This window comes from Syngnathoides biaculeatus, chromosome 3 (genome assembly GCF_019802595.1).
Source record: "Syngnathoides biaculeatus isolate LvHL_M chromosome 3, ASM1980259v1, whole genome shotgun sequence".
Classification (NCBI taxonomy): domain Eukaryota; kingdom Metazoa; phylum Chordata; class Actinopteri; order Syngnathiformes; family Syngnathidae; genus Syngnathoides; species Syngnathoides biaculeatus.
In genome coordinates, this window is record NC_084642.1 from 1,238,012 (window position 1) to 1,262,720 (window position 24,709).

The 24,709-nt window shown below is 48.6% G+C and overlaps 1 protein-coding gene across 2 annotated transcripts; it reads left to right on the plus strand.

The window, feature by feature from the left end:
- The first annotated feature begins 434 nt into the window (after positions 1 to 434).
- On the plus strand, positions 435 to 24,452 carry mmp15b (matrix metallopeptidase 15b). Of its 2 annotated transcripts, none has more exons than XM_061813539.1 (10): positions 435 to 1,025; positions 9,287 to 9,435; positions 9,545 to 9,667; positions 10,146 to 10,453; positions 14,767 to 14,928; positions 15,304 to 15,503; positions 17,705 to 17,843; positions 19,477 to 19,627; positions 20,839 to 20,957; positions 21,986 to 24,452. In XM_061813539.1, exons 1-10 carry the CDS (start codon positions 891 to 893, stop codon positions 22,483 to 22,485), a joined length of 1,986 nt encoding a protein of 661 aa, XP_061669523.1. In that variant the 5' UTR covers positions 435 to 890; the 3' UTR covers positions 22,486 to 24,452. The 2 variants fall into 2 exon arrangements, with proteins under 2 accessions (XP_061669523.1, XP_061669524.1); XM_061813540.1 differs by lacking the exon at positions 435 to 1,025 and adding an exon at positions 8,810 to 9,202.
- The last annotated feature ends 257 nt before the right edge of the window (positions 24,453 to 24,709 follow it).

Below are 24,709 nucleotides of genomic sequence, written 5' to 3' on the forward strand. Positions count from 1 at the left end.
ATTTAAAATCTAATTGAACAGAGAAATGCTTATACTGTGATTGCTCTTACAAAGCATTCTGTTCATCTTTTTGGATGAATAAAAACTTGAAATTTAAAAAAAACAAGCCAGAAAGATGAGATATTTTGAGGACAAAGTTTCAGTCTGATCTATAATTAAAGTTTTCGGAGGATTTTTTTTTTTTTCGTTCGAACTGATATTGACCAAAAAAAAAAAAAAAAAAACCAAACAATTTTGGATGAAAAACTGCTCGTAGCGCCACGTGTGTTTTATTTTTTTTTTTTCCCAAAGTTTCCTTTGCGGAAGTTCCTTTTATTGTGCCGGCCGGCTCCACCCCCCCGCACACCTCGTTTCCGGTCGGTGGGTCCGGCTTTGTTTTGCGCGCTCCCGCCAGCTTGACGCGCCGCACTCACGCGCAGCTCATCATCGGCGTCCCGCTCGTCCTGCCGAACGAAGAAGTCCACTTGACGCCCGGACCGCCGGCTCGCGTGTGTCAGTCCACGCGAGTTTTTTTTTTTTTGTTTGTTTTCTCGCTCCGCGTTCATTCGTTAATTAGGCGCTCAGGTGCGGAGGAAGTTTCTCACTTTGAACTTTCTTATCTCGGGAGGAGGAAGTTGCAAATCGTCAGCAACAAACTGCTTGCAAGTGCACTTTTTTTTTTTTTTCGTTTTTGTTTTCGTTGTATTTTGATTTTTTTTTTTTTTTTTTTTACTTAAACTTCGATCCACGAAGGAGAAGCACTTGACCGGCCACCATGGACCCTCAGTCCGTCTCCGCCTGCTGACATCGAGCTCCTTCCCGGCATGCAACTCGTTCTGTAGTCGTTGCTTTTTTTTTTTGTCTATTCTTTTTCTCTCCGAAGAAGACTCCCCCTGCACCCCCATCGCACCATGGCCGTCTCTCCCCCCCGGTTGCTTTGGAGACGGAGCCTCCTCCTGGCGGTGTGCGTGTGCGCGCTCGGGGCGCGCGGAGCGCAGGAGGAGGACGGGGAAGAGGAGGAAAACAGCGGCGGCTTCAACTCGGAGGTAAGAAGGCGACGTGGAGCCCGCCTGGCCCACTTCATGTCTTCGGCCCGGAACGGCCCAGAATGCGTGTTGGGCTGTTGATGCAACAAAAGCGATCGAGACTCAACAGCGTCGCACTGGGGGGGCTCATCCACATGTTTCTAATGTTTGAGCTTCTTTTTGTTTTTGGTGACCCTCAACATGACAAAAGTGCACGTTTAACGTTAGCATTTTGATGGCACCATTAAAATACATAACTGTGTGTGTGTGTGTGTTCGACAAAAGACAGAAAGTTTGGACAATGTCTTGAAGGATGAGCACCTCCCGTGTGTTTGTGTGCACGTCAGCAACAATTCTGGTCAGCCCTGACGACTTTACCACCACGACGACTCATTTTTACAGGGCGCACTCAGCATTACCAGTTAGATTATATTATTGTTGTTGTTATCGTCATTGAAGTGTTGTCATCATTTGGAGAATGGGTCATCGTGGAGTGGCAGGTACTCATGCCCGACCGACTTTGGCGCGGACAGCGCGGGATCGATTCCCGCCCGGTGACGGTGTCGAAATGTTCCCTGCGCGTGACTGGCGACCAGTTTGGGGGGGTGCCTCTCGCCCGAAGGTAGCTGGGATGGCCTCTGGCACCCATGGAAAATGAATCAATTGATATTGTTATGATTAAAGAAATGAACATGACATTCTATCCATCCATTTTTCTCTTTATCCTCACAAGGGTCGCAAGAGCGCTGTAGCCTATCCTAGCCGTCTTTGGGCAGGAGGCGGGGTACACTCTGGACTGGTCGCCAGGCACTCGCAGGGCACATGAAGACAGACAGTGGCACTCACAATCACACCTACGGACAATTTAGAGTGCCCAAATAATGTTCAATGTTTTTGGGGATGTGGGAGGAAACCGCAGAGCCCACCCGGAGAAAAGCCACACAGGCACGGGGAGAACATTCAAAGCCCATGTAGGCGTGGCCGGGATTTGAACCCAGGTCCTCGGATCCGCGAGGCAGACTTTCTAACGAGTTGTGTCGCCGTGCCGCTCATCGGGTTTTCTGGGGCTGATCACCGACTTAAAATAACAATTAGCAAATCGATCACAAGTTGGAGTAACGCGTCCTTTTGCGTGACTTCTTTTTTTTGTGTACACTTGTGTACTGTAATAAAATGACTTTATTGCAATTAAAATGACTTCACGTACTTTTGAGCATAATTCAACGGAACGCCGGCACGTTTACGTACGACTGTTAGTGCGAGCACTGGCTTGCTAGACCATAGAACGTTTTTGCAGCTGTATCGTCTTAAAAGTACGCAAACGTCTCGAGCGAACGTCTTCTCCCGAGCACCGCACGCGCTTTCCCCCCCATTTTGTTCTTTTTTGACCAACAAAATTCTCCCGCGATCCATTGTTGTTGTCGTGGCCGTGGCAACGAGCGTATTGGGTCGCTTTTGACAAAACCCACCGACCGTAAATGACATCCAAAGACGTGCACCTAAGCCCAAAATAAAGTAGCTTTTGGATTCAGCGACGACGTGGAGTTAATATCTTTTAATGCTTGTGCAGTTAACTTCTTTTTGCACTTTTATGATCGGTGATTTTCTTCAAACATTGTCTGCAATCTTGATTTTTCTTTCAATGTTTGGTGCACAAGTTTTGTTGAATCTATTCATTCTTCCCCCCAACACAAGAAACAACACAATTTCAATAGTGTCATTTTAAACAAAGAACAGTTGAACTGATGTCATTATGTATTTTTTTTTTTTTTTATTTTTTTTTTAAATAGCGCGTGAATGACACATTTGGCTCCAGCGCATGTTTGCGGAGTCAGCAAATTTCACCAGCTGAGCAGGCGGCTTATGTGCCCGGGCTTGCTCCTAGCCGATACTCTGCGTGCTTTGATTACTACTCCGAAACCCAAAACAGATTTATGGTAAAACGGCTCCAATTCACAAAACAAAATGAAGAAAAAGTTCCCAGAGCTGCTTCTTTTTGTCTGGAGTGACCTTTGACCTCAAATCCTACTCGGGCGTGTTTGTGTTTACGTTGTACTTCATGGCTCTTTTTTAAATAATCATTCACATCTGTAGGGACAGTGTAGCATATTTTCATCATATTTGAAGTGGATATAATCTGTCATTTAGCACGTTTGCATCTCGTTTAATGTGGAAACGAACGGACGTTATTTGCATCGTATTTTGTAAGCCTGTGATGAAGCATATTAATCGACAGTATAATTTAGGACTGATGTACCGTGTTTACGCTGTTTTGAAGCTCGACGCATCTCACATTTACACCATACAGTAGCCACCTATGATAGGTAATATTGAAATCATATTTAATGTCTTTACATCTTTATTTATCATATGTACGCCGCAATAAATGAGGTATCCACCTACGATGTGTTGTATTTATGTACAGTGTGCACGTATATAGGCGGCACGGTGGCTCAGCTGCTAAAGCGTTGGCCTCGCAGTTCTGAGGACCCGGGTTCGATCCCAGGCCCCCCTTTGTGGACTTTGCATGTCCTCCCCGTGCCTGCGTGGCTTTTTTCCGGGTGCTCCGGTTTCCTCCCACACCCCAAAAAACATGCAACATTCATTGGACACTCTAAATTGCCCCCAAAAGTGTGATTGTGAGCGCAAATGGCTGTTTGTCTCTATGTGCTCTACGATTGGCCGGCGACCAGTTCAGGGTGTACCCACACTCCTGCCTGTTGACAGCCGGGATAGGCTCCAGCACTCCCCGCCACCCTCGTGAGGATAAGCGGCAAAAGAAAATGGATGGAAGGATGTACGTATATATCATGTGTGGCTATCACACTTCATACAGTATATGTAAAGTTGACATCATATTTCGTGTACTGTCGATGCTAGATGGCGGTTAGACATCAGCAGTCAGTGTCGGTTTTACACACGCAGAGTGCAGATGCATTGTGGGTCGGGACGGCGAAGCCTCCGAAGCAAGACAACGGCTCGCCTTGTTTGAAGGCCAAAAACGAGGGTGAGAGAAAACCCGAGAGGAAAAAGTCAAGCGCCCGAGAGAGGCAAAATCTTCGGCGCTCAAGTTGAATTCGCCGTCGGACTTCCGTTTTGCGGATGATGAAAGTTGATTTTCAATGATTGGTGCGTGCAACCCCGCATTCACGCAAAAGTTCAAATGTAGACTCAAAATATGTAAAATATATTACTACGAAACAAGAACTATGTCATAATTCCACTGTGAGCCGTCTAATTTTTCCGACATATTTCCGATCATTTTTCATTTATGATATCGTGCCATTAATTTTAGACTGTCAGGGTGTATCATACAACAAACAAATACACGACAAGAATACATTTGTTTTTTGTGAAACGCTCTTTTTAAAATCTATTTTTAAACTTTAATATCATTTCAGAACTTTCTCTTGGAGAATGGCCACTTTTTTTTTTACTTTTAACCGCTCCTGCAGTTTCTTGCAAAAAAAATACAACTTGATTCTCATAACGTGAAAAATATTCCACCCCCCCCCCCCCCAAAAAAAAAAAAGGGCTACATCATTCATTCGTGTGGCGTTTCGGGTTCCACGTTCGTCGGCATTAGCGTGAGCGCTGAAAGCAAAACGTTAGCGCAATCCTTTTGTCGCTGTTGCCGCGTCACGGCCGTCCTGTTCCTGTTCCTGCGCCCGCGCCCTTTTGAGGATTGCTGTTCATTATTCCAGCGGAGTTCCGTCTGCCCTTGGGACCGCTTTCAGATCCGGCCGCCTCCATTATTGGGCCCACCAAATTGACTTGAGTGTTACGGATGACGTTTGGGTTTGACTTTTAAAAACGCTCCACTCGATGGATCGTTTCCAAGACGAAGCCATCCACAAAAAGCCTTGTTATGAGATTCAGTGTCGCGGGCTGGGGAAAAAAAAAAAAAACATTTTTCCAGATAAGCGCCGCCTCCCGGTCAGTCATTTGTCTTGCGCTGGGACCAAAAATTTGAGTTATTGGAAAAAAAAATGAATTTCACCGCGAGTGAGAATTGTACTTGGTGTGTTTTCAACCATAAACGTATGAAGCCTGCTAGCTTCATGACAAGACCAAATGCCACGGATGGGCCAACAAAAGTGATAGCGATGTCACGGGATTAAGGGATATTGACACAAAACCAGTGCAGTTATGCATGTACATCAACTATCAATCAAAACTCACAGCTGTATATTACTTATCCGATATACAGAACAATCTGTATTAATGCAGTCTTCTTTGTGTATTTATTGTGTAACGACGATACTGTTACGCTGAGACCGGCTCACCAGAAGGTGCGGCACAATTTCAATGGGTATTGAAGCATGAAATCATGATACGCAAAATGCGTCAGTCATATCTGTGACATCAGAACTTCAGCCGTGAGGGCTTCCTGGAGCCAACCCGCTTCGGTTCCGGCCTCTCTCAGCCATCCACTTATCTTCCCCCTTCTGGGAGGTTTGGAGGAAAAGTCGGTGCGGTGGGTGCTGGGTTTAAAAGGGGGGGGGGGGGGTGTAAAGATGGCAGCAGACCAAAGCTCAAAATAAAATCTGTGTTCATATCTTGGCTGACATTGAAGTGGATACACGCACACGGGGACACACTGGGGCTTTTTACAACTCCGAGTATGTATATTGGCGGCTTTGGCAGGTTCCATCGAGGACTTTTTGAAAGAACATTGAATGGATGCGACCTCCGACACGTCTTGTTTTGTATTCTGATGGGGGAAGACGAGCGTCCAGACGCGACGCTTTTAGACGGCGCGAGGAGCGCGTCGCATCGACCTCGCAACCGCCGGCCGTAAATAAGCGCCGGATGCGAGTCTCCGCGTCCTTTTTACGACGTGTCGTCTTGTCCGGGCGGCTTTTCCGTTTGATTGGCGCAAAGCTGTCATTCATATCTACATTTTGCTATAAACCTCAATATTTACATCAAATGTAAGATTTGTATATGCTCAAGGTGGCATGTTTACCTTATATTTAATCTCTCTTGTTAATCATATTTGAATATTATATTTTTGCCCTGCAGTCTCTTTGTTAATGTATCATGAGCACGAACCTTAACTGGGCCAAGGGAGGCCTGCGGTTCTTGAGAAGTTCTCCTGACTTCCTTTTGTGGCCTCGCATTTCCGTCCTGTCTTTTCCCGGGTAACGGCTCTCCCGATGGTTCGCTGGACTTTGAAAGCTGGAGAAATGCGATGGCTTTTTTTTTTTTTTTTAACCATTTCCAGGCTGGTAGATGTCTTTATTTCTCGACTGTTGTAGAATTTCTTTGGGATTTGAAATTTTGTTGTAGCGTTTTCTTGATCATGATCTTAAACATCGAAGGGGGGCCACTCGCGTGTGACTGGAGTAAAACCGATCCGGCGCGCCGGCGGGTTACTTTTGTGGATCGGCAAAACACGACGTATGTGAAGGTGGGATGTCTGCGCTGCTGTTGGAGTGAGCGCAGCTGAATTCAATCATGCCCAATCAAAACGGCTCCTCTCCTTCCCTTGAAATGCGGTGCGATCGTAGCGCCCTGACAGTCTTTGTCATGCCAGAATGAAGACAACCATTTTTTTGTCCCCAAGAAGAGAACGATTTGCTTGGGTCTGGGAGGCCGTATTTCCCATGATGTCCATCCACCTCGAATGCACCAAATATACATCTGATTTAATGTTTAATGTCGCATGCTTATTTAACGTGTATATGACTCTCATAAAACGTATTCTTCTTCTACTGGCCTTTGATTGTTTGAACACGAAAGTGGCTGTCCAGTGCTTTTCTACGACAGTCCAGTCTCGTCGGGTTCACGACGGTGCCGTGACCTCCTTTTTTTTTTTGCCATTTGCGCAAGCAGATAGCAGCACTTCTCTTTTCCCACCGACTTGAAGCCGTGCATGTGAAACGCTACACAGCCGCTCTTTCTTTGTGTCGCTCTCCTCCCACGGGGCGTGTCGGGATCTCCAGCAGCTGCTGCGCAACGTCACCGCCAAAGGGCTTTTTTTTTTGCTCTGCTCCGTTCCCAGACAGCCCAAATGAAATATGGACTCGGGTAGTCCATTCAGATAAGGTTCACCATCGTGAACTTTAGGGAATTAGCATTTTGCCTTGCTTGCTCGGAAGCATCCTTCAGTTCCTTTTCGTAACGCTGTGAGTTGCTATGGCAAAACGACAACAACAAGAAAAAGTCAAGCTAGTTCAGTGGAATTGCCGCCATATTTCAAGCTAAATCGAGTAATTTCATGACTTGGGTTAAGCAAGTCCGAATTCATAATCTTGCTCGGTCACTTTGCGCTTTGTAGCTCTACTTGCGTCGGTTAACTGTACAAACACGCTCGCGCTAGCTCAACGTAATAAACGCCTTCCCGTGTTGTCCATCATCTTTTCAATGGATAACCGATACGACGCTGAGCACGTTTGAAGCTAACGTAGCTTGCCCGCCTTTGTGGCTTTGAGTGAGCGATAATGTTCGAAAAATAACCCTTAAATCGAAATGTAGGAATGTTCAGATCTCCTGCCGCGGTATTGCTTCACGACGGAGCCTCTACACTTTGTACTATTGTAACTACGATAAGTCATTGCAAGTTTTTAGCCAAGCAAGGCCCGAGTCTTCAATTTGCCAAATTGCTACTTTCCTATTAGCCGGGACTTTTGCGCCATCTTGTGACATAATAGAACGTTCCGAAAAGACAGCAAAAAATAAAAAGTAAATGTGTTTAACAGGCGAAGGTTGGTTCACTGTACATGGACTAAAGTCTCGTCTCACTTATTGCCTGGTAACTGGACAAGATTGACACGTAGGCACGAGTTGTGTATTTTCGCACTTACAACTTTAACAGCTCTTGTAGTAGTGTGTGTGTGTGTGTGTGTGTGTTTGTGTTTAGTTTGGCATTGCGTATCGCTCTCTTATCTGGAGGCGAAGGTGGGTCAGGGTCACATTCGGTTCAGCCTTCTGTACGCCTCTTACCGCTCTCGTCCCGATGACACACTTTGCCGCGTTTGTTGTTTTTCAAGCGCAGGTGCTAAGCGCTGACGCCACTTCTCCGTTTGTCGAGAAAAGCGACGACACGCCGGGAGGTTTTCCTGGAGACGGGCGGCTAAAGGCAGAAAGGAAGTCCTGGGAACCGAGGACTTGAACAATCCGCTGTGTCAGATGAGGAAGTTGCTCAACACAATGTAAAGTCAGCCAGTTTGCTCTCTTCCCAACGTTTAGCGCAGGAGCGAAAAAAGGGAGGGATGGGTCGCTTTGAATCGTTGGCGAGAGAGCGGGACTCCCCGAATTTCAACCGACTTCGCTTCTCACGCGAAAATCACACCAGAAAAGTTGCTTTTTTTTCCCCTCACGATTTCGGTGTCTTTTTTTCTCCCTTTTGCCACAAATCCCAATCAACACCAAATCCTGTTTCGATCGAGTCTTTGGCGTCGTTTTGTGGCGTTTGAGAAAGTTCCAGAAGTAGCAATAAAAAAAAAAAAAAAAAAAGAAAATTGTATCGAATCGATAGCAATTGCTCCCACAGGGACATTGAAAATCGTCAGACAAATAAATGAGTTAAGTGACGTTTTCTGATTTCCCCGAGCATAACGTCCTCATTTGAGCCCCGTCTAAACTTCTGTTTTTGTCGCAAACTCGAGCAGTTGCTGGTCAACTTTGTCCTGCACGATTGTGAAGCTGCTAGAAACCAAAGAAGGAAAGGAAGAGAAGGGAACCTTGAGTTTGTGTGTGTGTTTTTTTTTTTTTTTTTTTTTTCATGCGATTGTAAGGAGTGCTTGTGTCAACACGGGCCCTTTATCAGCAGCACTTTGCATTGTGGACAAGGGGCGTGACCCGCAGGAGTGGCTCAGCCATTTGTGTGTGAAATAAGATATGAAGTTTCCCCACAACAGCTGCTCGCATCCTCCGCGATTCAAGTATCAGGTTTCCTCCCTGCGACGTCGTCACGAACTCGCAACCCCTCGAGCGCAGCTGATGCTTCCCCTCCCGTTCACGTAAATGCAATCGTTTGACACATTGCGACAAATTACCGGCACGGACGGATTCGGGCCGCGTGCTGCCGTCGATGTTCTGACGCTCAGAATCAATACTCGAAGGCGTGAATGCGACAGGAGCAGCCCAACTGCAAGCACCACAGGAATTGATGGCCGTTTGTAAAATGATATGAATGAAGATGGAAAGACGCATTTGAATGAGGTCCATTGAAGACTGAATGCGACGTGTAGGTGTGTAAAATTTGTTGGACCCTCGCGAGGCGAAGGCGACCCGTCCGTGCCGGTCTCAAGCCGCCCGGTCTGCTCTGTGCGCAGTCTTGGCTGAGGATGTACGGCTACCTGCCTCAGGCCAACCGCCAGATGTCCACCATGCGCTCCACGCAGATCTTGGCCGACGCCATCAGCGACATGCAACGCTTCTACGGCCTGGAAGTCACCGGGCACGTGGACCCGCAAACCATCAGGTAAGCGGACGGAGGAGTATTTCATCGGTATCGAGACGCCTTGTTGAGCAGAACCGTTTGGAATGTAGTGGCGTGAAAACACAAGTGTGCAATTATCTCCCCTGACCAGCGCCATGAAGAGACCCCGCTGCGGCGTCCCCGACAAGTTCGGAGGTCAGATCAAAACCAACGTGAGGCGGAGGCGCTACGCCCTCACCGGGCACAAATGGAACAAGAACCGTCTCACCTTCAGGTTGAGCGAAATTCTACATCGGTTATTGTGAGAAAAAGAAAAGCAGCAGCATTCGATCCCAGCTCAAATCCAAAGTCTCAAGTCATTTGCTAATTGGCTAACCCAAGGAAAAGTGTGGCTGTTGATCCACAAAATGTGGGGTAGCAAATGCCCCAGACAAGACCTCACGCGGTATTTTCCCACTGGTAAAACACAAACGTAATCAGAGGCCTTGTTATGAATGATTCTCTTTGTATTCAATGCTAAACGTTGCTTTGCAATTCAATCAGCTTTTGGACAAGGAATAATCATGAAAATAAAACAACCCAATTCACTTCTAATGTTTTATTTCTGACTACAATTTGCTCCCGGTACATAAACAGCTTCATCAATTAGAGGAGGAAGAGCTGACGTTGTCGGCGGCCGGATTTCGAGAATGGTCGCAAGGAAATGCGCAAACGGCAGAAATAGATCCTGATTGCTCCTTGTCGTCCCTCAGCATCCAGAACTACACCCCCAAGATCGGCGAGTACAACTCCTTCACGGCCATCCGGCAGGCCTTCAAGGTGTGGGAGAGCGTCACGCCGCTGACCTTTGACGAGATCCCCTACCAAGAGATCAAGTACGGCCGGCGCAAGGAACCCGACATCATGCTGTTCTTCGCGTCCGGCTACCACAGCGACAGCTCCCCGTTTGACGGCGAGGGCGGCTTCCTGGCCCACGCCTACTTCCCCGGGCCCGGCATGGGCGGCGACACCCACTTTGACTCGGACGAGCCGTGGACCATCGGAAACCAGAATGTACAAGGTGGGAGCCGAAGGGAAACGTACTGGTTGGTGGCAATTCACCAAGTATCAACACTTTGTTACTGTACCTACGTAGATTTTTTTTTTTTTTTTTTTTTTTTTTTTAGGTAGAGCGGTAGCGCGACGTACAATTGACCTGACGTACGAGTTGTTTTTGTCCTGACATCGGAGTTACTCGATCCGCGTGGTGCGCAGATGGTCAACGATTCTTGAGAATACGGGACCGGGTCTTTATTTAGCCTAATAAGCCATTTATTGTCATTTCGAGTGGAAGTTTAAAGACAAAACACAAATAATTACACATTGTGTGCTTAATCAAACAACGTAACTTGAGAACGTTGGCTAGCATGATGCTAACACACAATGGTAAAGTACACAGACGAGCTAAGTAATTTTGCGTTGATGACCACGTCGCCTCGTTGGCTGGACATTTGGCTGCTCCGTAGAAGGTTCTAGACTGCCGGACTATCCTTCAGCGGCAGCGTCCTCAGATCGCATTGTTGCCAAAAAGCCAAGGTTAGCGAGGAGTCCATCTGAAAACGGTGATGCAGTGCAGCAAACTTGGCTCATCCACAAATAAATGCTACAACAGCCAGCGCCAGCTGGCTCCTGGTTGCAAACGGAAAAAAACTGAACAACAACAACAACGACAAAATTTCCTTCTGCCGAGAAAGCAAAACGGCCAATGACCCGGATGTGACGGACAGTTAAAATGTATTTTGACTCACTTTACTTTTCTCCGAAGATAAAATGTGACTTTTCCGCTCCAGTAGGGGAGTTGATCAGTTCGAGTCTTTTGAGTCTGCACTTCAGCTTAAGTGCAAAGCGTTCTTTTATCACCTCTGGTGTTTGGTGACTAACGAATGAAGCGCAACAAACACGCGAGCTCAGAAAATTGAAGCGTGCGCGAAGGAGTCGCTCTTCCACGTTTGTGTTTTCAATTTTCAGGTTGCAAGTCTTCTCTTGTCCGTTTGGCCGTCCAATAGGCCGCCGGCCACACCCGAACGGTGAAACTTCGTGGCCGACGATCCGATCTTTCCCAACTACGGAGAAAAATAATAAGCTGGTTGCGACTCGTGTTCCATATTACGTGGGAAGACAGTTGATGGTAGTACATGACATTTTTAGGGGAGCGAGGAACAGCACTTTCTTTGTGCCGTGCCGCACGAATGCGCCCTCGAGTCCCGAAGAGCCGATGCCGCCGTTTAGCCAGAGAGCGGCCGAGCGAGACGGCGCCTTTAAAGAGCCTCGGACGTGACACGAGCTGCGCTTTGAGGCCTTAATCAGTCGAGCGCGGCAGCAAAGAGGCCGGGAAGCTCGCACGAGTTGGGCCCAGCCGCCCGGTCTGCTTTCTGTCGGTAGATAAGACCGCTGACACAAAAAGAGGGGGAGGGGGCGGTAAAGGCCGGACGACAAGAACGTGACTGCTTGCGCTTCCACGGCACACACAAAGTCAGTCCGTCCCGTCACTGACTCGACCGGATTCACTTCGATACGTACTGGAAGTCATACGGGAGCATTTTACGCAATCAATAACTACCAATGATTGGCTTGACGAATATAAAACACATCAAGAAACAAACGCAGCAAAGTTTCACCAAATCAACATTTTGCAGTGCAATTCATCTTTCAATGAACTTTTTCTCATGAGTTTCTCCTCTTGAGTGTAATCATAAAAGATGAAAACAATATTTGGCCTTTTACAAATTATTTCCTAGTGCCAACGTGAGGTTCGGTTTAAAAAAAAAAAAAAAAGAAGAACACCATTTTAAATGAATCAATTATCCATTTCAAAATTGGAATTCATTTTTATTTGACTGTTTAACAACTGAGGCGGCACGGTGGCTCAGCCGGTAAAGCGTTGGCCTCGCAGTTCTGAGGTCACGGGTTCAATCCCGGCCCTGCCTGTGTGGAGTTCGCATGTTCTCCCCCGTGCCTGCGTGGCTTTTCTCCGGGCGCTCCAGTTTCCTCGGACATCCCAAAAAACATCCAACATTAATTGGACACGCTAAACTGCCCGTTTGTCCCGGTGTGACCTGCGATTGGCTTGCGACCAGTTCACGGTGTGCCCCGCCTCCCGCCCGTTGACAGCTGGGATCGGCTCCAGCACTCCCTGCGACCCTCGTGAGGATAAGTGGCTCAGAAAATGGATGGATAGTTTAACAACTATTGCACATACTTTTCGTACAAATTCAAACTTTTTATCCTACCCTCACGCATCTCTGTCCATTTGAAAACTGCATTATAGCCGTGTCCCCAACCCCGATATAAAATATGCGACATAAAGCATCTTCAAAGGGAATTTCAATTGCATTTCACGCCGAGATTAGCAACCGGATAGCGCCGGATTCGGGATACGGCCTGAAAGCGACTTCACGGATTCCTTTTGTCAAAACGGCAGACGGATGAGAGGCGATATTTGTCGCTGAGCGTTTTCGGAACGCAGAAGTGGGAAGACGGCAGCTGCTGCGGCCGATCGCACGCGTGCGCGTGACGAGGCCACAGCCGAACGGCCCCCGACGCACAATTTCGGGATTTCGTGCCGCTCGGCAACTCTGGGCCGCTCCTTATCCCGTCCCATTCCTAGATCGTGACAGCACTCCAGTATTTTGTGGCCATATTGCACACACTTTTTTACGATCTTCAGTGTAATACTTTGTACGTCGAGGATTTCTTTCTTCCCCCGCCCGACCTGCCACTTTTGGGGCTTTGTACAATCTTTAACGGGAGATCAAAATAAAAGTTGGAGGAGAATGACCTTTGAGCTTTCTGCATGAATGGAAGTAAACAAAGCGTGGGTGTCCAAAAATGTTCACGGGAGCGTCAAAAAGTCCTCACGTGACGCACGCGCTGAGGCACCTCAAGCTAAAGGAGGAGAAGAAGAAGAAGAAGAAGAAGAAGAAGAACTCCTTCAGTCCTCTGGCCGAAAAAGGTCATAAACTTTTGTGTCCGTTTATGTGAGTCAGCCATTCTTGCGGCGAGGTTGTCGGCTTCCTCGGTGAGGAAGAGCCGAGGAATGACGGCCGAATAAGAATCGGGGACGACGGACGCGGAGGCCGAACTTTATGTGGGCCACGGCGAGCCCGAGCCAGTCAGGCGTCGCCGTGGTTGCCCTCACAAAGGTTTCTTTGTCTGCGCTCTTTGTTGGCGCCTGGCTAGCTGCACGATGCTAACGTGGCCTGCCGGGAGGACGTTCACGTGACTCTCAAATTCGACATGGGCCTCGTCTGTGTGTGTCCGATTCGCCACTTGGCAACAGCATGAAGCCAGACGCGAGGCTCCAAATCTGACCAATCGGCGGACAATGCAGTCAAACCAGTTGAAAATGTTCCCCGTAGGTGATCATGAAAATCAACACCCACACTTCTCCCGGTGGAAGGTTTTGGGTTTTTATTTCTGACCGTTCACCGAACAGACCCAGACATGAAGTCTTGCGTGACGTCTTATCTCGCCCCTAAATTTTGCGCACCCTCCAAAGCGTTCCCGTCGTGCAGTCGTTGGCGCAGTTCATAGTTGAACGTAAGCGTTCAGCCGAGTGATAGATGATAAATGTGGGGGGGGGGGTCCCCTCATCTTAACGGGGTCACGGTGGTCAAGTCCTCTATTTTCACATCAAGTGGGTCAGTGTGTCGAACAAGCGGCTCCCTTGACGGTCAGGGAAGTGCCCGATGCTTATCGGCCGCCATTAGCGTTCCGGGGTCATCGCTTTCGCCGCTGACATCATCACCAAGAGAACAATGAACAGACGGCATTTTCCTCTTCTCTGTGATGTTCAGCTGAGATTGTTTCCAGATTCGCCTGAATTCGCTCAACTGCTTTTACAATTGAAGCACATGTTCATTATCATGTCTAATAAAGTTTAATGTCCTTCGTTTCCCTCACGGGATTAATGGAATAACTCTCCATTGAGTTCATCTTTGGGACTTTAACTACATTCCGGCACATTTGGTTACACTTCAGCACAGTTTAAAACCTTTTGTTTTCAACATCGTAATCAAATCGTCATCACATCAGTGTTCCGTAAACTAGGCTAAAATGGCACAACAAGCAATGAGTGACCACAAAAGGTCCCGTTGAAAATTGGATCCAATCATTTTAGCCTGAAGAAAGACACGGGGGGGGAAAAGGCGCTCATAGAGTGGAGTCATTGAATAAGAAGCAAACAAAAAAAGAACCGCTTTCATGTCTTTGCACAGTTTTACACGCAGTTTTTTTTCTGACTTTAAACGACAAAGTCCGACAAATGTTCCACCAGAGCTGAGTTTGTGCGGCAAAAAGATGAAATGAATTCTTTTCTTTGCGTTCCCCTCCCAGGCAACGACCTGTTCCTGGTGGCCGTCCACGAGCTGGGCCACGCGTTGGGCTTGGAGCACTCCAACAACCCGCTGGCCATCATGGCGCCTTTCTACCAGTGGATGGAGACGGAAAACTTCCAGCTGCCCGACGACGACCGCAGAGGCATTCAGCAGATTTACGGTGAGGCAGAAGCCAAAGAAAAAACCCCAAAGCAAAACGGGCCCAGCGGCGGTTGGCCAGTTCGCTGGCCGTGGTCATCACACCGGTGTCTGCTCCTCACATATTTCTGAATCCAAGTGTTTCTGATCAACCCACACCCACTTTGATCAGACCGACCAGGGCTCGGCCTCGCGTCAAAAGTGGTCTGAGCGGCTGTCAGCTAAGACCGACTTCCAGTCAAGTGTCACGTGCACCTTCTTGGCGCAGATCGGTCGGGCAAATTGGCAACAACGGCAGCGAGGGTTGCGCTTGCACCGAAATCAAGACAGCCCGCCATTTGCCCGTTGACGTCTTTCCAAAAGCGGAGGCCCGACTAAATGATTGTCTAATGTGCAGGCACGCACGACGACAGGCCCACTCAGGCCTTGCCCACCGTGACGCCGCGCCGGCCCAACCCCCGCCCGCCGCACAATCCTCCCCCTCGCCAGCCGGACCGGCCCAGGACCACCGACAGGCCGGATCACTACGGACCCGACATCTGCGAAGGCAATTTCGACACGGTGGCCATGCTGCGAGGAGAGATGTTTGTCTTTAAGGTAACGTTGAGGCTGCTTGACGACTGAAGTTGTGTTGGCGCCGGTGGACGTCCTTGACGATTTGGCCACAAGAACTGCCACCTGGCACCAGAGACGTAAACCGAACCATCGGACATCGTGTCGGCACACGCTGATGGAGTAAAAATGGCTGAAACCCTTTAATGGCACCGCGCACATTGTCACATGAGGTTTCGCCCGGGATTCGAAGCCAAAAAAATAAGAATCTTACCATGCCGGGCTCCTAAATATCTAAAATAATACATTCAAATACAAGGTCATAAAATGAAATGAACACTCGGGCAATAAATGAAATGAAAATAGGCGCCCACGTATGAAGCAGCCCAAAGTTGTGAACCTGATGAATTCGTCGCGGCGCAGCTTGAAAGGAAGCCGAAAGTCAGGCGGACTCTGCCTGCGGGCCCGTTTCCCCCATCGCGTCGGCGGGGATCGTAAAACGCGGCGGCGGCTGCGTTTCACGAGGTGGCGCGCCAACAACGGTGCGCTCAGGTGATTGGCCTTCGAGAGCCTCTGGAACAACACAAACGTGAACAAGTTTCCCTTTTGCCGCCCCCCCCCCCCCCACACACACACACACATCATCCTGGGGGCCAGCTGGCACTTTTGGTGCGTTCCCATTTACACGTTGCGCTGAGGTTCAACACTGACTCAAATTCTTTTGTGCGAGTATTTTTAACACGGGAAACGATGCAAAAAGAAAATCCCCAAAACATTTTGTTGGCGCAACTTTTTTTTTTTTAAACGCGTGCCTCCCCCCAACCCCCCACCCACTTTGTGTCTTGTTAAAGTCCACGGCGGCGGCTCTGAAGTCCTCCGAGAAGCGTGCGATTGTCTCTTATCTGCACCGCGAGTGCGCGCCACGCTCAGCACGCCTCTTTTACGTCAACGTTTACGGCCCTTTACAGACACTTGAGCGTACAAACTCTTCGTGGTTACTGTCAACGTCTCGCCCGCAGTGAAACGATTTTGTAAAAAAATGCTTTTGTTTATTTTTAATGCTGTTTGTCTTTGATATTGCGAGGTAGAAGTTGAACGTTGAGCTTTATTCTTGCGGTTAGTATCACGTCAAGTAAACCTCTGCCAAATATTTTAAACTGCACACTCTTTTCAACATGCTGAAATGCGTTGGGGCACCCCTGAACCCCCAGACGTTCTCCCTAATAAAGTCAAAACAAAGCCAAGTGTTCACCATCAAAACAGAGTACAAAATTATCTCGACATAAGATGTCTTTCCCTCTGGAGAAATCTCAAAAGAAAGCCAGTTTCTAGCCGTAAGCGCTTCATGTTTGTTTGATCAAACGATATGATAAGATGGGGGTGGGAATGCGCTCATGTACTTGAGCTGAATCCCGCAAAGATTTGCCAACTTGAAGCAGCAAACGGCGGCGGGTCACTGATGACCTCCGGCCCGTCCCGTAGTTCCAGAAGAAGAAATTGGATGGGGGGGGGGTTCCCCGCGTCAGCTGTTTGCACCCGGCAGAGAGTCGTACGTTTTATTTGATTTCATCGCGGAACGTCAACGATCGGCTCGTTTCGCCGCGGTCGATTCCCGCCTCACCCTGACGAGAAGATGGCGGACGGCGCAAAAATCTGGTCCGGCCTTCCCCGCTCGTCCGCGAAGGACGAATGTTCCGGACGCTTGCCAAGGCGGAATTGCTCCCCGGACGGTCACGGCGACTGACTCATCGGCTTATAAATGGTGTAAATCTGTCTACCGTCCCGAGGTTCGACCCGGCCCCCCTTCACCCCTCCCCGCTTACTTTGCTGCTTTTATTAGCCTGCCCCGCGATCACTCACCCGAGCTTTCATTCTTATAAAACAATCGTGACGCCGATTGACGTTTCAAGAAATGTCTTCCTGTGACCAACTGGTGTCAAACTGAAGGCCCGGGGGGCCAGATCCGGCCCACGAAGGCAAATCATTTTGTGTCAACTTCGGTGATTCTTGTGAAAATCTGTACCAAACTTTCAGATTGTCATGACGTAAATGATAATGTGGAGGTTTTACAGGACAAACCAAACATGGAACATGAAAAGAAAAACATTACCCTTGATTTCTGAAACTTTTTCATAAATTTTGTGCAAGTATGATGAGGCGATGAAAGATTTTTTTATGTTTTCACAGTCATAACCGTAACTGCAAAGTGGCCCTGAACAAAAAATGTCTTGACACTTCTGCAACAGGGCCGTTGGTTCTGGAGGGTGCGCAGGAACAGAGTGCTGGACAACTACCCCATGCCCATCGGACACTTCTGGCGAGGTTTACCCGGAGACATCGACGCCGCCTACGAGAGACACGACGGCCGTTTCGTCTTCTTCAAAGGTGCGCCGGAGACACGCAAACGCAATCTAACGCGATCCCATACGAGAGTTAACGCAAAATGGAAAAAAATCATTTGATGCGAATTGTTTTGCGGGTCCCGTTTTGAGAAGCGCAGCTCCGTCCGGTGCTCCGCGCCGGAGATGAAGCGCACTCGGTGTTGGCGAGTTGGCAGCGTGCGGCCAAACGGGAAATACTGTAAATTGCTCTCATCGACGAAGGCGATGATGTCAGAAACGCCGAGCAGATGGCGGAGCTCGCCGACGTGTGGTCCACGCCTCCCCTCCGCACGCAACGCGTTCTCCGTAAACCTCCCCCAGCACGGCTCGTTATTTTTACGGCGAGTCCCCGAGAGCGGCTCGCCTTTTTTACAAGCGCGCAACTGGGTTTGTCCGAGCGGGCGGCTTCGGTGCGGCCCGACTCCGGACTGCGGAGGAGGAGGAGGATGATGATGATGAAGAGACGGAGGGCGACGTCATCGGCAAGCGTCCCGGTGTCACACTGGGACCCGAGCCAAAGCTGGCAGACTTTGAGAAGGAGTGAAAATGGCGGAGATCAAGTCAAGGCAGCTCTGCTTACCTTTTGCCTTTCGCACAGGGCAGTCCGGCCGTCGAATCCGCTCGGGCGCTATTACGGACCGTAAATTAGTTGAACTTTTCCCCAACTTGTCGAGATTTACGCCTTGGTTTCATTTCACGCTCGATGTGTGGCCGCACACTCCAGACTCTCAACTCCAGCATTTCCGTACAAGCTCATTAAAACTCACTTTCTTTCCAGCTCTGCTTCGATGAACAAGACACAAAAACGAGGTTTCCATCAAAAAAACAAGTCCAAGTCCTGAGCTTTAAGTCTAGGTCGGGTCAAGCCAGTCCAGTCCAATCTTTCCTAAAGTGTCTTTGTCCGAAGTTCTTAGACGGCGGTACCTCGACTTAAGTCCGTCTCTAGTAACGAAAAATTCAGGATACGAAAGGAAAAAACAGGCGCTGGCTTCGTGTCTTGCTTTGTGTGGCGCGATACAGCTGCGCTCTCATTGGCTATCGCTGTAACATCTTCCCGGCATCCCATTGGCTTAAAGGGACCTCGAGCTTTACCCATGATGCTTTTCATTTTCCCTCGCAGACTCGACTGTCGCTGAATCACGCTTGCGCACATTGCTAAAGTACAACTTATTCCGAGTTTTTCATTAGTTTTGACTTCATCTTTTTTCACCACGAGCCCCCAAAAAGTTCTGCGCGTATGTTCGTACGTATGGTTTTTTTCTGGGCTGTCAAACGTTTGCCACACCTCCTTCTGTTCCCCACCATCCCTTCTGCTTGTCACTCACCCTTCTCTTCACATAGTTGCCAAAGGTAAATGAACATGTTTTTTTTCACTATTCTTTTTTTACGTGACGTTCTGGACTTGGAATGCTTATTTTTGGCGGAGTCGGGGGGCTTGGAGCGGATTACGCTGTTTTACATGTAAAATGCGCCTCTAGCTACGGAAAGTTTCCTCGAAGAAACGACTTCAGGAACGCATTAATTTCACAAGTCGAGGTACCACCATATTGACTCGAATCAAGTCCTGTGACTGGACTCTGGCACCGCATCGGGAAGGCTCAATGCGGGTTCTCCTGTTCTCCTGTCGTCCCCCCCAGCAAATCGATTCTGGCTCTTCCGGGAGGCCAACCTGGAGCAAGGCTACCCTCAGGAGCTGGTGGACTACGGCCGCGACATTCCTTACGAGCGCATCGACGCGGCCATCTGGTGGGAGCCCTCCGGATACACGTACCTCTTTCAGGGAGACTGGTAATACAACAAAGCCCACCCGAAGGAAGTCTCAGCGCATAACTACTGCACTCCACAGTCCTCGTTTGAACATGTTTCCAGGTCTTTAAAGGTAGCCTCGTCCTTAAAAGACCCGCTTGAGATGCTGTCACATTGCCGACAACAAACATCCATAAAACTATTGGTTTTACTCACGGACTGCCGCGTAAATAAACGTTACTTTAAAGTGCCAAAATGATGGAAATGTTGATTATTGAGCATTCCAAATTCAGTTTGCACAAGAAATCCAAGGCATAAAATGACACAAGGGATTGTTGACATCTAATATTTTGCACTTTGACTATGGACGTAAATATGTGCCACTACGATTTGAAATAGAAATGCCACTGAAAGTTTCACGTTGTATTTTTGGATACATATTTTGACCACATTTTAAAATTCACATTGTTATTTCAAAGCGATCACATTTTCAATAGCTGTATTTCAATGTTAAAAAAAAAAAAATCTACCTTCCAAAATTCAAACGCAGTATTTTATTTCTCCTGGCTAAAATTCGCCGTCTGAAATTCAAGGTCTAAATTCAGTGTAAAACAGGCAGGGTTACTTCACTTCACAGACATTAGCAAAGGATGTCAGAACCCAACAGCCAGCCAATCCAGTTCCGCCTTCTTAGTCACGTGACGTCACATACTAAGAAAGCGTAGCCGGATTGGCTGGCTGTTGGCTCGTGAGCATCGGAGTTTTGAGCTCAAACGTTTTAAAAGTGCCCGATTTATCGCAAACATTTGTCTTTCCCGTAGGAATCAAACTTTCATTTTTGCGGTAAATAGTAATGCCCTTTCATCTGCCTGCAAGGTACTCGAATCGCTTTAACGCTGGCTCCTTTTTTACCTACTCATGATGCAGCTTCAGGAGCAACTGTGCAACTTTTGAGAAATATGTTTTCCCGAGGAACGTGTGGTTTCCATACTTTAATACTTTAATTTCAAAGGTTTTCCTGCTCCCTTTTCCATTTTCGGACCTTTTGGAGGGAATCGTAAAAATAGCAGGAATGCTGGAAAGGCGGGGCCAAAACCGGGGCACTTGGCGCTTCGCTAGCTTCCGCACGTGTGAAAGCCAAAAGGGCTCAATCTACTTTCATGGCGCTGATCACGAATCGCAAATAATAATAATCTTAATCATAGGAGGGAGATTGACTTGACTTCATGTTTGGCACGTGTCCCGCCTCGCAGGTATTGGCGCTTTAACGAGCAGTCGCGCTCGGCCGACAGAGGCTACCCGAAGGCCGTCAGCGTGTGGGGGTCTTCCGTCCCTTCCGCTCCCAAGGGGGCCTTCCTGAGCGACGACGGAGGTGAGTGCAGATTAGCGGCCGTGACGAAAGACGGGCAGAGCGCTTCCCGAGGGGAAGTGAGATTGGTGTGAATGGGGGGGGGGGGGGGGGGGTCGTAAACTCGCCAGGAAAGGCCCGAAACAAAGAAGGAGGGCGCGGTCGCTCCCAACGGCAGGACGGAACGGCCATTTACTAAAAAAAAAAAAAAAAAAAATCAAAAAAGCTTGGCGTGAAATTTCAGGATAATCGCCTTGGCAATTTAACCCTTTGTATAAAGTTGTTTCCGCACTTTTTGCCCAACTTTCTGTTCACTGACAAGCAATCGCGGGGCAAAATTACCAACGGATGTATGATACATATTTATTCAAAATGAGTCACAAAAGGCGGCCTTGTAGAATTCCGATCGTAAATTAGCCATTTTGAAAAATTTACCCTTACCCAAGCTTTCCAAGTTTCAGGCCACCAAATTAGTTCTTGAGTTTCCAAAATGCTCCAAAAAATATGTTTATTTTCCAACTTTGTCAACAACCGGTTCAATATACGACAACACTTGTTACGTTTAAGACGGTTAATCACATTTTTCTTTTTTCTTTTTTTTTTTACATTTGCCCTTCAATCGTTCATTAACCAAGTTTGTCAACATTTTCTCAAAGAAGCGTAAGATATCACATCCATGATCAAGTTTTAAGCGGTGCGGTGGGGCAGTCCTGTGGACTCTGTGTTCGATCCCGGCCCCGCCTGTGTGGAGTTTGCATGTTCTCCCCGTGCCTGCGTGGCTTTCCTCCGGTCGGGCCCTCCGGTTTCCTCCCACATCCCAAAAACGTGCAACATTCATTGGACACTCGAAATTGACGCTAGGCGTGATTGCGAGTGTGGCTGTTTGTCTCAATGTGCTCTGCAATTGGCTGGCAACTAGTTTGGGGTGTCGTGGCGACTTTTAAGAAAGTGTGAGGGCCAAGATGACTGGTTCCAGCCTTCATGCTAAGCTACGCTAACGAGATTATCCCAAGCGGGTGGTCTAATTCTGTTGCCGTGGTTGTCTCCTCCAGCGTACACGTACTTCTACAAGGGCTCCAAGTACTGGAAGTTCGACAACCACCGCATGAAGAGCGAGCCGGGCTACCCCAAGTCCATCCTGCGCGACTTCATGGGCTGCAGCGTGGACCTGTCGCCGCCGGACACCGACGCCGACGACAAATACCCCGCCGTCGACCGGCCGCCGTTCAACCCGGACGCCGGGCGCGAAGATGACGACAACGTGGACAAGAAGGACGACGAGGACCGAGACGGCGGCGGCCGGACCGACGGCGACAAAGAAGAGGACGGGGACGAGCGCGAGACCCGCGAGGAGGACACCAACGAAGTGGATGTGGTGCTGAAAGTGGACGACAGCCAGGAGCGGACCATGAACATCCTGATGGTGACCATCCCCCTGGTTCTGGTGCTGTGCATCCTGGGCCTCATCTACGCCATCATCAACACGCTTCAGAGCAAGGGCGCGCCGAGGCTTTTGGTCCACTGCAAGCGCTCGCTTCAGGACTGGGTTTGAACCCGGAACTCGAGACGGGGAATGCCGAACCCTGGACGGAGCCTCGAGGCAAAGAAACAGTTGGTAACAGGTCCACGCGGTTACTGTACTGACTAGGGATGGGCATCACGATCCATGGACGGATGGTGTGGGATTTATTGTCCATTTATGCCAATCACGACGTGTCGAACTCCTTTTGGTCGCGGGAAGCGTTGCCGTTCTGGTCTTCTCCAGACGTCCTTTGAGACTTTTAAGAAAAGCTTTCATTTCCATACACCGTAGATAAATGGGATAGTCCGATCTCCATTTCGCAAGGAACGTGAAGTCAACACTTCATCAGCTTCGGTGGGCCACACAAGTGATAAAAGTTGAACACTTTCATTCACATCACCGATCGATCCATCAAGGAAAACGAGCCCAGCGCCCATCCCTACCGAGACCTGCTCCACGGTGCATCGACTGTAGTCGATTTATACGAGACAAGTTTGCACATTGTTTGTGTTCATTGGGTGTGACTTTCTTCTTCTTGGTTTTTTTTTTTTAGATGATTCTTGATTGATTTCGAAACCGGGAACTCGGCTGTAATCTCTGGCTTGCCCATTCCCTTTCTTACCTTTCAGCACGGTACGCAGAGTTTACATTCAGAGGCGGCCTGACACCCGCTTTGCTTTCGAGGACTCTAGAAAAATTCTGAGCCCCTGAACATCGATGACTTCTGCTAGGCACGTCCATCATGAGTTGGCCCGCAAAGAACTCTTAGGAAGCCGCGTGCCGAGTCTGGCAACACGGTCAGAATGTCGGCATTTCTGGCTCATTCCGGCGATTTCCGGAGATCCTTCAGACACGTCCTAGTCCCGCCCATTTCAGACCTATTGCTACCAAATTGGAATCATTGACTTGATCTGGCAACACGGTCAGAATGTCGGCATTTCTGGCTCATTCCGGCGATTTCCGGAGATCCTTCAGACACGTCCTAGTCCCGCCCATTTTAGACCTATTGCTACCAAATTGGAATCATTGACTTGGTCTGGCAACACGGTCAGAATGTCGGCATTTCTGGCTCATTCCGGCGATTTCCGGAGATCCTTCAGACACGACCTAGTCCCGCCCATTTCAGACCTATTGCTACCAAATTGGAATCATTGACTTGGTCTGGCAACACGGTCAGAATGTCGGCATTTCTGGCTCATTCCGGCGATTTCCGGAGATCCTTCAGACACGTCCTAGTCCCGCCCATTTTAGACCTATTGCTACCAAATTGGAATCATTGACTTGGTCTGGCAACACGGTCAGAATGTCGGCATTTCTGGCTCATTCCGGCGATTTCCGGAGATCCTTCAGACACGTCCTAGTCCCGCCCATTTTAGACCTATTGCTACCAAATTGGAATCATTGACTTGGTCTGGCAACACGGTCAGAATGTCGGCATTTCTGGCTCATTCTGGCGATTTCCGGAGATCCTTCAGACACGTCCTAGTCCCGCCCATTTCAGACCTATTGCTACCAAATTGGAATCATTGACTTGGTCTGGCAACACGGTCAGAATGTCGGCATTTCTGGCTCATTCTGGCGATTTCCGGAGATCCTTCAGACACGTCCTAGTCCCGCCCATTTTAGACCTATTGCTACCAAATTGGAATCATTGACTTGGTCTGGCAACACGGTCAGAATGTCGGCATTTCTGGCTCATTCCGGCGATTTCCGGAGATCCTTCAGACACGTCCTAGTCCCGCCCATTTCAGACCTATTGCTACCAAATTGGAATCATTGACTTGGTCTGGCAACACGGTCAGAATGTCGGCATTTCTGGCTCATTCTGGCGATTTCCGGAGATCCTTCAGACACGTCCTAGTCCCGCCCATTTTAGACCTATTGCTACCAAATTGGAATCATTGACTTGGTCTGGCAACACGGTCAGAATGTCGGCATTTCTGGCTCATTCCGGCGATTTCCGGAGATCCTTCAGACACGTCCTAGTCCCGCCCATTTCAGACCTATTGCTACCAATTGGAATCATTGACTTGGTCTGGCAACACGGTCAGAATGTCGGCATTTCTGGCTCATTCTGGCGATTTCCGGAGATCCTTCAGACACGTCCTAGTCCCGCCCATTTTAGACCTATTGCTACCAAATTGGAATCATTGACTTGGTCTGGCAACACGGTCAGAATGTCGGCATTTCTGGCTCATTCCGGCGATTTCCGGAGATCCTTCAGACACGTCCTAGTCCCGCCCATTTTAGACCT

Bases quoted from the DNA above. Each gene is read 5' to 3' on its own strand.
- mmp15b (XM_061813539.1), top strand. From the start codon at position 891: ATGGCCGTCTCTCCCCCCCGGTTGCTTTGGAGACGGAGCCTCCTCCTG. The intron at 1,026-9,286 runs GTAAGAAGGCGA...CTCTGTGCGCAG, and splicing joins GCGGCGGCTTCAACTCGGAG to TCTTGGCTGAGGATGTACGG. The intron at 19,628-20,838 runs GTAATACAACAA...CCCGCCTCGCAG, and splicing joins TACCTCTTTCAGGGAGACTG to GTATTGGCGCTTTAACGAGC.